General features: G+C 34.3%; 1 protein-coding gene and 1 long non-coding RNA gene across 2 annotated transcripts; one reads left to right on the top strand and one right to left on the bottom strand.

Annotated features, from left to right (window-relative positions):
• On the top strand, positions 174 to 11,328 carry LOC109715421. Its single transcript, XM_020240397.1, has 7 exons — positions 174 to 230; positions 562 to 941; positions 3,728 to 3,763; positions 5,239 to 5,393; positions 9,334 to 9,528; positions 10,748 to 10,801; positions 11,100 to 11,328. Exons 1-6 carry the CDS (start codon positions 174 to 176, stop codon positions 10,786 to 10,788), a joined length of 864 nt encoding a protein of 287 aa, XP_020095986.1. The 3' UTR covers positions 10,789 to 10,801; positions 11,100 to 11,328.
• LOC109715866 lies at positions 5,776 to 7,978 on the bottom strand. The gene is made up of 2 exons (XR_002217772.1): positions 7,942 to 7,978; positions 5,776 to 6,056 (listed from the first exon to the last, which is right to left on the bottom strand). It is a non-coding gene; the product is annotated as an uncharacterized LOC109715866 (long non-coding RNA).

The raw sequence follows: 11,596 nt of genomic DNA on the forward strand, positions 1-11,596 counted from the left end.
CTCTGAACCCTAAAATAGAAAGATTATAAGGTTTTAAATCCCAAAATCTCAAAAGAAAAGGGAAATAATTACCATCGTCCATCCAAACATTCTGATTCAAGTTTAAACTTCGTTCTCCGCTGAAAAACCACCCTCTCTATAAGATGTTTCAGGTCAAAATCTGACCTTAAACCATGAGATTAAACCAATTTGGATTCAAAGCCAACTTGGCTTGTCCCTTGCGGCTTCAGGTTAGATAACCTGAATGATAGATTCCAGAACATTATTAAATTTTAATTTTATAAATTAAAATTACTTTATAAAATTACTTTATAAATTTTAATTTTATTTTGATTCACACCTCTGAACTTTTTTTAATTATTTTATTCTAGTTAATTTAATTAAATTTTTAAATTCAAGAGCTTTATTAATTAGTGTTTACCTATTAATTATTTTCATTTATTTTTTAAAAATTAATTAAATTTAAATAAATAAATTAATTAATTAATTAATTACAAATTATTAAATTTAAAAATTAAATTAAATTATTAGTTAATTAAATTAAATTAAACTATTTAAAAGGTCACGCTCACCCCCTTCTCCCCACGCTCTCCCCACGCTCACCCCCTTTGCTCAAACCTCACCCTCACCCCCCCGCTCACCCCCTCCTCCTCGGCGAGCTCCTCGCCGGCGAGCTCCGGCGAGTACCTCGCCGGAGAGAACCTCACCTGCGAGCTCCTCCCCGCCGAGCCCTTTTACGACGAGCCCTTTTGCACGGATTTCCTCGCCGTTGATCTCCTCGTTGTCGTTCTCCTTGCCGGTGAGTCCTTCGCCGCAGATCTCCTTGCCAACGAGTTTATCACTACCGATCTCCTCGCCGCCAAGATTCTCATTGCCGATCTCCTCTCCGACGAGCTCTCCACGGTCCCGATCTCTAATCGAAGAAAATCTGTAAAAAAAAGATCCAGAAAAGCTAATTTTGGTTGTGAATTTTGATTTCTTTTCAAATTTGGTTTTGTATATAGTGCGAGATGGTATGAATTTTGATGTTTGTTCTTGTAGGTTCTTTTTGTTTGTTTAATTGTTCTTGTTTCTATTAACTTTTCTATTAAAAGCTCAATGATGTAAGAATCTGCTTTTCATGAGCTCACTGGTCAATGATATAGTCTTATTTGCATGCTTATCTGAGGTTTTGTGCATCACTGTGAGCTCGGTCTCTCAATTGTTTCTTGTGATTTCTCAGAAATTGTAGTTTGAACTTTGTTAATTAATAATCAGCAAGGAAAGCGCAAAATATCAGAAACTAAAACCAATCACCCTTGAGTATCACTAGCTGTAGTAATTAGATTAACATACACTGATTGTGCATTTGTATAGCTTTCATCAAGCTGACCTAACAGGTACGTTGTTCATAGGCCATTTGAAAAGCTCAATAGTTGCAAATGATTTCCGCTAGTCGATAACCTCTATCCAAAGACCTTACTTGCGAAAACCAAGTAATTTAGTTGAGGTTCATACTCCCAATTGAGGACAATCTTACATTGAGACAGAATATCAAACTAGAGTATTTCGGCTATCAAATAAGGTTTAGGCCCTGTTGTGATGCATATAGTTAAAAAACTCCATGAAATTTTTATTCTATGTTTTGGTCTAAATGAAATACGAATCTGTAACTACAAAAAAATTCCACAGCTTTATTTTAAGCTGTTTGGATACATATCATACAATTCCCAGTAGTATTTATAACAATTAATTTTAAAATTTTAAAATTCAAAATTCAAAACTCAAAATTCAAATTCAAAATTCAAAATTTAAAATAAAATTTAAAAATTAAAATTCAAAATTCAAAATATAAAATTAAAATTTAAAATTTAAAATTAAAAAAGTAAATTAGATTTTATGTTTTAAATTTGGAATTTGAATTTGGAATTTGAAATTTGAAATTAAAACTTTAAATTTAAAACTTAAGTATACCATTAAACTTTAAATTTTGAAATTTAAAAAATCTATAATTAAAATTTTTAATTTCAAATTTAATAATTATAAATTTACTATTTATAAATTTAAACTTTTAAATTAAGTTTAAATTTAAATTTTGAAGATTGAAAATTAAAATTAAAATTAAATTAAAATTTGAAAATTGAAATTTGAAATTTGAACTTTTTAAATTTGAAATTTGAAATTTGAACTTTTGAAATTTGAAATTTGAAATTGAACTTTTTGATATTTGAAATTTGAAAATTGAAGTTGAAATTTGAAAGTTGAAATTTGAAATTTGAATTTTGAAATTTTTGAATTTTGATTTGAATTTTGAATTTTGAATTTTGAAATTTGAAATTTGAAATTTGAAATTTGAAATTTGAAAGTTGAAAGTTGAAAGTTGAAAGTTGAAATTTGAAAATTGAAAATTGAAATTTGAAATTTGAACTTTTTGAAATTTGAAATTTGAAATTTGAAATTTTAAAATTGAATATTGAAATTTGAAAATTGAAATTTGAAGTTTTTGAAAATTGAAATTTAAAATTTAAAATTTAAAATCAAAATTAAATTTGAATTTTAAAATTTTAAAATTTGAAATCTAAAATTTTATGTTGAAAATTAAAATTTAAAAATTGATACATCTTTGGGAGCCCAAAATGGTGGAATTTTTTTCCTTTGGTTAAAGTGGATTGTAAGTTTACTCCATTTTTTGGAGTATAGTATAACTATACTCCAAAAATTACGTCATTTTTTTTTCTTCCAAACGCTTTATAGGATTATTTTCCTACCAGCGTAGCATAGTTTAACTATACTATGTTTTTAGAGGTATCCAAACGGGGCCTTATTTTATTTTGCTTGTTACCTAAATTAGCTCCCATCACTTTCAAAGAAATCAAGGTACAAAGTACATCTATTGTGGACATATTTTATTCGCTTTGTCAGTATAAACCTCAAAATTAGTACACGAAGAGAGTTCATTCCTCTGCCAATTCTATGTAAAGAGAGTTCAAGTGTACATAAACACATTTGAAGAACTACAAAAATTAGTACATCTAACACCATACAAATTTTACATGGACTAATAAAATGACTATAATTTGAAAGACTAGTTGATGATTCGATACATATAATTTATTCCGACAAAGCCTCACCCTGGTAGCAAATAAACAGAACATCCACCCTTCCAGTTGTCTCATCATCTGAGTGCCTTGACGAATTTCAAACTATTTATGCTTGGGGTTGTAATCTGGTAATCTTTATTGAGGCTTTGGTTCCAATTTTAGTTGTGCCCCCACTGTGTTATCTTGTGACTTTATTCTGCGTGTGGGTTCATGATATTTATTCTGAATTTGCTTCACTAGATGCTTGATGGGTTCTGATATTGACTGGGACAAAAAGAACATACCATACTTTTTTTTTCAAAACAACTTTTCAATAAATCAGAACAACTTTTTTTTTCTTTTTCAAAAAAGAACATACCATACTTTTCAATAAATTTAAGTTTAGTATAGTATTTTTTTTAATTAAAGTTTAGTATAGTATTCCTCATGCATAAAATAGACAAAGTCGGTAAGAGTCTTTAACTTAATTTATCTACAGATTTTTCCACTGATATTCTGATTTGCCTTTTGCTATTGACATCTCCTTTTCATCTGTGTTAATTGACACAGATGAATTTTGTAACTTGTCGAATTTTGTTAATTGACACTATATTCTATAACTTGTAGGTTGAAACTGTTAAGCTCAAACTGAAACTTGCTGCTTGTAGGCTAAAACTTGCTGCTTGGAAATTATTGGAATTGAGGTGAGTACAAGTGAACTTCATGTTTACTTTTGAACTTTATAGGACATATGTGATGACAATATTAACATAGACTAGTAGGTATATATGTGTTTCCCTCATGACCACTTATTTCCCTCTCTAAAGCTCTCAAATTAACTTATTGATTAGGTGAAGCTTCCACAACCATAAGGAATCAATTAATAGTTATGTTTGTTCGTAACAATAATCACATTTATCGACATTTTCCTATATTTTACTATATTTGTCTTTCTGATTCGTCACACACTTTCAGCTGAAAACTATCAATGGGGAAGTTTCTGATTCTATAGTGTTCAAAAAGCAGCCAAAGCTGCCAAAAGAGAAGTTAGATTTGTTCCCACCAAAGCTGGATTAAACTGTGAAGCAAGACATCTTAGGGCCAATTATTAGCACTAGGAATGGCTATAAAGCATGAAAAATTAAGTGGCATCCCATTCTTGGCCGTTTCTAATTCCATTTTAAGAACTTATATGCTTGCTTAATTCTAGCTTGTATTCGTGGGAAATTAACTGCCTAGCAATCAGATTGCTGCAATGGCAGGAAAGACATTAACAAGATAAGTAAAGCACGCACACACTTAAGTTTTAAAGTTTAGTCTCTGTTGTTGGGGCGACTCTTCTTGTTGACAGTTGTTCTAACTTCTATTAAGTTGTCTTCACTACACTGATTTTGTATATGTACATAGTAATTATATACCTTAATCTTGTGAGATAACTAGAAACCAACATCAAGAGCAGCTTGTTTCCAGAGGCATCTTTGTGGTCCATGGACTGCATACTTAAGAAAAGTACTATAATCTAAATACTTAGGAAACCAAGAACACTAGTCATGCTGCATTAAAATTATATAACAGTAGGCCAAAATAAAAATAAAAGCTATTAGCTTTAGGTAGAAAACTGAAGTAGGAGAAAGCAAAGTTAGCAAAATTAGCAACAAAAGACAATAAGAGCTATTAGCTTGCTACTTAATGATCAAAACATACAAATGGTGATTGTTTATGTTAAATGTTAACCTGGTTCATCTTTCTAACATAAAATGAGATTTGAATGGATATAGAAATAAATTTGAAGCAAAGTTTATTTGACATAAAGAATGTTGTTGAATTGGTCTAATATAAATGACAAGAAACAGTACCACGAAGCAAGTCAGAGACAACAGGTACAAAATGCCAAAGATAAACTTTAGAGTGTAGTACATATGATAATTGACAGAGGAAAAAATCTCAAACCAAAGTGGAAATTATTATGCTCGTATCATATGATTGTAACCGCTGCCATACCATATTCTATACTATCAAGAGTTGACATCTTTAGGTATAGAGAACATATCAAATTAACATCTCATGCCCATATGCTTAATTCTTAGCTCTAACAAGAAAGTAGAGATATTATTGCAATAATATATTTGTTAATAATTTATGCTTTTTGTATATGATACGACTAACACATTCTTAGCAGGACAATGGGAATAGACAAAAGTTGGATAATCATCCAAGATAGATCTCTTATCGAATATGAAATCAGTGCTGATGCATTCTTGGATTATGCTTTCAATCAACTAGGAGATGTTAGAAGAATTCATTGCCATCAACTAGGAGATGCTAGTATTGCCGGTATGTTCTATAGATTCATTTGTTCAATTCTGCTACTATTGCCGGTATGTATCTATAGATTTCATTTCTAATTTAAAGTATATTACTTGTTGATACTTAATATATCTATTATGGTTGGAATAATATATTGTATTTTTTTTTCTTCAAGGTTGTCACGCCCCGCGCCCCGAGGCCGCTACCGATTTGGCACGGTTCGGGCGCGGCAGGCGGACCGCCGAATGGACAGCACCTCCCCTGTCCGCCCAAGGCTAAACAACGAGATCATGTACAACAAGTCCCCAGAAAATCAACTTGAATACATACATGATCATGCAACAACAGCGAGAGCACAAACAGTGCTGAACAATACAAGAGCAAGCGTCACAAGTAGAAGACATACAAGTGAAACAAAAGAGAGATACTTAACTATTCTATTACAACCATTCAGCTCGATACATTTAATTACAACTTGCATTCTTTTCCAAACTATGAATATAAGCTTACATTCTTCAAAAGATAAACATTAGTTTACATTTATCTCAAAATACCTCACATCCTATACATCATCTACTCTCAATACATGTATAGGGTAACTCTAATGCAAAATAGGAAAGTAAACTATCAACTAGCACTAGGGCGCTAAGCCCATAACGCGATCCTCTGCCGATCCGCTCTCGTGTGTACCTGTACCCCAAAACCACACGGGGTGAGAACTATATAAATATAGTTCCCAGTGGGTTCGGCCGCCGACTCCGCCGATCTTCCCACTAGGTCCAAGCTGGCACAGATAGATAGATAGAAAGATATATGGAAATACTACTACTATATCTACTATGCCATCAAATGCAAAGTATGCATGGAACATCATCTAGCAACAATCTACTATCATGCTAATATGCCTCAACAGTGAAATGAATACAACTATAACATAGTTATGCAATGCACTATGTCTAATCAAGGTATGAATGCAATACTCTTATGCTATTCATGTTATTACCCAATCCGCTAGGCTAACTTGCCTAAGATCTCAAATCTAGTAGGTGAAGAGCTACCTCATTCTTGTCTCACTCGACTCATATCTCAAAGGTCCATAGGCAAAGGCTACCCCGCACTTTGCCCGACTCATATCTCAATCCTAGCTAAGGTACTCAGCTACTCCACTCAAATCTCATAGGTGAAGGAATAGTATACTCACTCACTGTATATAGGCAAATCTGCTAAACCAACTACCAAGCGACTATGCTCGCTATCAAGGTAAGTCTAGTGAAGGTTAACTACCATACCACTAGGTTCATCAATAGGGCTATTCATTAGACCACCCAATCAGCCGGTAAGCCAAAGGCAACTATGATCAACAACAACAACTATGGAAGCAAGCTATCGTGAACAACAACAATGGGTATGGCTCAATAGGTAACCCAATCTCAAGGTGAACTCGTGGTTCACAAGCAAGGCTCACATATCAATCTCCTAGGGATGTCGAGCTGGACTATCCCCGAGTACGCCTGCGGATAACAAGCGGCTATCCGAGCAGCAAGCACGGCTGCCTCTCTAGTGACCAAACTCCGGAGCGCACAACCTGGGGGGAGCGACCCCACCAAGCGCAGACAGGCAATGTGAGCGTGATCATCTCACGAGCAACAGCAACCTACCCTCTAAGGGTAATCTCATCATGGAATCAAGGTGTTCTTGTACCCAATCTCATAGTGTTTCAACTACACTAAGGTTCTCATGTCAAGGTTATCAACAATCATATGCCACTCATCATAGTTTTCTAAACTAGATGCCACTCGTCATTTAGACTCATTTCAATACTAGTTACATCATACTAGTTCTTTAGCAACATAAGCATTAAACATCTCATATAGGATCTAGGTCTTTATTGTAGGGTTTTCATCATGTAATCATCATGCATACTAGATCATGGAACAATCATCAAGATGTATAGCTACTAGCATGCAAATATGAGCAATGACCATAATCATCTAGCACCTAAGTGCAATAAATACAATATGCAACTTAATCGATTAATGCATTCAACAAGTTTAACCCACATTAATCATGCCCTTATAGGGTTTCACCACACTAAGTCCTAATCTCATGCATACTAGGTACAAGTATTAATCAAGTAACACTACACTCTCACTAGCATGCCATGACATGTAACAATTGCCAACTAGTACCCTATAATGCAATATCCCAATATGCAACTTGATCAATGTTACTAGAGTTTCTAGTGCAACAACCAATCCATTACTAGCTCAAGTCATATGTGTTTTTAGCACAATGAGTTCAATGCCACTTGTAAACTATGTCTTTAAACACAACACTAGGTTCTTCTTTCATTTAGCATCATAGGTTTACCAATGTCATCTCATAATCCTTATGTCCATTACATCATATATCCATATCATAATACTATATTGATCATAAACATCATATAAGGATTAGGAATGCATGTATTGTCATCCTATAATGCAAGGTATCGATATACAATATGCTACATGTGAATGGATAAGCATTAAGACATAGGAAGAAGCTCGATTGCTTCGGGATGGCACTCCCCCACCTTTTATCGCGTTCCGATTGCTTGTTGTCACTTGCAATCGGCCTCCCGCGGCGCACGACGCTCGGCTCGACCCAATACGCGCGCGACCACCAAACGACCTCCGATCCGCAATCCGAAAATTAAAGGTCTTCGGTTTCTTGGTACGATGCTTCAAATCCGTTTTCAGAATTTTACGACGTCGCCTCGGCCCTCCAGGCGGAAACGAAGCCTAACGTCCGTTTCTTTAATAACTTTGTACCGGCTCGACGAATCGCCGAACCGTCGCTTCCAACGCGTTCGTAGACCTAGCAATTAGGTTTACGAATGGTCAAATGAGATCAAACCCTCATATCTTGAAAGTTAGCATTTTGAGCCCTAGGTTTACAACTATGCAAGAAATCATTAAATTGCTCTATGATTCAAGCATTAATCATCTATTAGGCATCAATGGGTTCCACTAAAACCATTTCCAAAGCATTTAGACCTATCTTTAGAGATCTACCATTAAAGCCCTCATTTTGGAGCTCTATGTTGCAATAGGTAAAAATCCACCATTAGAACTTAGGATCTAAGCATAAATCATCTACTTAGCATCTAGGAAAGCTACTAATTCGTTTCTAGAGCTTAAAACCCAAGCAATAGAGAAATGCCATTAAAGCTCTTAAAGCTTACCTTCAAAGCATGCTCCAATGGAGAGGAAGAAGATGAAGTTGATGAAGATCAACTTCCAAGCTTACTTCTCCACCAAAACCATCCATTTTGGGAGAGATTTAGAGAGAGAAAATGGAGGCTTCTCTTTTTCCCTCTTTCCATGCGTGTGTGGTGTGGCGTGTGCGTGTGTGGTGTGTGGCCGAAGGAGAAGAAGAAGCATCTGATGCTTCTTCATAATACCCCTCAAAACACTATTCATCCCGGGCAGCTTGAAATCTGATATTTTTCGCCGGAGCTCCCTGAATGTCCGTTTGAGCTCAAACTTGACAGTCATGTTCGGTTTTACATAACTTAACAAGCTGACGATCACTGGTTCAGTTTCGACCCCGTTTGGTCACTGAAAACTGTACCGAACAGCAATCTTTATCAGATAGCTTTCGGATTTTATTTCTCACTCTACGGGTGTCAGAAAAATATGAAACCTTAAATCTAGCCTCATAAAAATATTTCTGACATCTCTGCCAATTTTCATAATTTTCTGAGACTGTGCATTTTCTGCTAATTTATCTGCCCCGTTTCCAACAGAAAATTCTAAATCTTCTGTTTTAATTCCGATTTCAGCACAGGTCATTCCCAACTTATATTTCACTTTTCTAAATTCAATAAAAATAGTATCTCATACTATTTTTATTTATTTCTATTTTTATATTTGAATCCGGTATATTACATTACACCGCAACCTTACCGGAACCATTCAAATAGCTCTCCAACCAAATGGACACCGTAACCTCATGATTTTAGAAGTCCGGTACCTTACAAAGGTGATGGTCAGAGCTTCAACATTACGTACTACGGTGGGTTCAAGCGCCTCTTCGTCATGGGCAACGACAACACCAAGTCATGTTGGGCCGTCTTCAATTGGGTCTGATTTACCTTCATCCCTCCCTGATACAGCAGGTAAGATAATCGCATTTTCAGATCAACTAAGTCCAGGTTCTGAAATAGATGATTTTATTTGTCTTTTGCATAGTAGACTCAAGATTCAGATCAACTAAGTCGTGGTGTTCCTTCTTTGCCATTCCCAAAAACACTAACAACTTTCTCATTGATGTCCTCCACAATAGTTTCGTCATACAACATACACAATACTACAGCTTCTACTGTTTGGGTCCCGAAAGCTTATTTTGGCTCACTTCCGATCCATTTTGCTTGTCAAAGTTTTCGGAGAAGAAAAGTTGTTCAATCTTTTCCAAACTGCAAACCCTTTTTACGATTACCCTTGCCAATTGATTTATAGTTTGCTCTGTAATCAGAGTAACGGCCTATTTAAAACTTAGGAGAGAAGCTTCTAAGTCATAAAATATCTCAATGGTGCTCTACACATGCATCTTGCCTACAAACAGGGCAAGATCCATGTCTCGCTAGCTTTAGAAATTCGGTCCCTTTGCCTTGTCTTGAAAACCTCTAAATTGTCTTCAATATTTGCAATGATTTTTCAAGTTTTTTCAGAATTTTTTGAATAGTAATATCAGTTACACATTCATGGATAACTTCTATTTCCTATTAACAAGTTGACGAAAACCAACTATTGATCTAAGCAGTTCATGAACTTAGATGGTAACAGAAAAGTAGCTGCTGCATCTCGATGGTTACAGTTTGATACCTGATGAGTTTAGTTTGGACTGCAGTGAGTGCTAAAATTGCTGAAAATTGCAGAAAAGTAGTTTGGAGTGTAGTGTAGTGTTGCAAAAGAGGAGAACGGTGATGAAGCTTGTTGAGCTCAAAGAATATCGAGCCCTTTTCTTCCTTAGCTTAATAAATAGAGGAAGATCTAATGTTTTATATTAACAGTGTTAGTTTTGTATTTGTTTGGGATGCTTTATATATAATGTATCTAATGTTTTCACTGTTTGATGTTCAATTGAACATGGTAAATGTGAAATATTGATGGTTTTGCAGCTAAACTTATTATGTCTTGTTCTCTTCCATGTTCTATGTTATAACTTCGAAGTCGAGCCATAGAAAAGTTTAGTAACTGATGTTTTCGTCTGTTTAGTGTTATAACTTAGTATGGTTGAAACAGAATAAGGCCATATCTCTTTCCTTTTTTTCTCCTTCTTTGTTTCATCTGAGTGAATATAATTGCTAATTATGGTTGTATTCTGTTTCATTTCAGCAAAAATATCATCTACTGCTGCTGAATTTTGCTTTGTATGAACAGAAGCACAAGGTACATTACTTTATGTATGAATAGGAGAATTTCTGTATCCTTTAATTTATTTTTTTTATTTTATCTGAGAACAGGCCATGTTTTATAATGTGAGCATCTTGAATTTGCATACCATGGGTTGAATGGTGGGGAACATAACTTTATGGTGATTATTATATCATGCAGCGAAAGGCTAATAATGCTAATAATGCTAGTTTATCTGGATAACAATGCGAAATGGAGAGAGCTTAAAATCTTCTGTTGTTGTAGATTGTTTAATTTATATAATTTATTATTTTTTTTCTTTTGTTTGTTGCAGAAAATGAATTGCTGTTGAAATAGGAGCTGAAGTATTTTTTTTATCGTTTTTAAGTATTTTCTATTTTCAAAGTAGAGAGAGGCAGGAATGATGTTGAACTGTATATCGAATATTATTACTCTATTGCTTTTAAATTGATTTTGCTATTATTTTGTTTTTAAGCTGTTGTGGATCAGAAGACAATTAGCCTTTTAAATTGTTGTTAAAAGAATAATTTTATTTACTTTAATATTTTGTTTGTTATTTTGTATATGTTCTGTTTATAAAATATAAGCTGTATATTTTTATATTTAGTTTATTATCTTTTTATTATTGGTGGCCATTTATTGCACAGTTGGTGGCGACAAAAAGTTGCCTTTTTATTTTTAACTAAGGTGGCGACTGTGATGGTTGCCACTTAAAGTAAATATTTGGTGGCGAAAATGTATTGCCACCTTATCTCCATGAAAGGTGGCGACTAAGAAGGGCCACTAAAAAGTTATATTTGATGGCAACAA

Source organism: Ananas comosus, linkage group 9 (assembly GCF_001540865.1).
Source record: "Ananas comosus cultivar F153 linkage group 9, ASM154086v1, whole genome shotgun sequence".
Lineage (NCBI taxonomy): Eukaryota > Viridiplantae > Streptophyta > Magnoliopsida > Poales > Bromeliaceae > Ananas > Ananas comosus.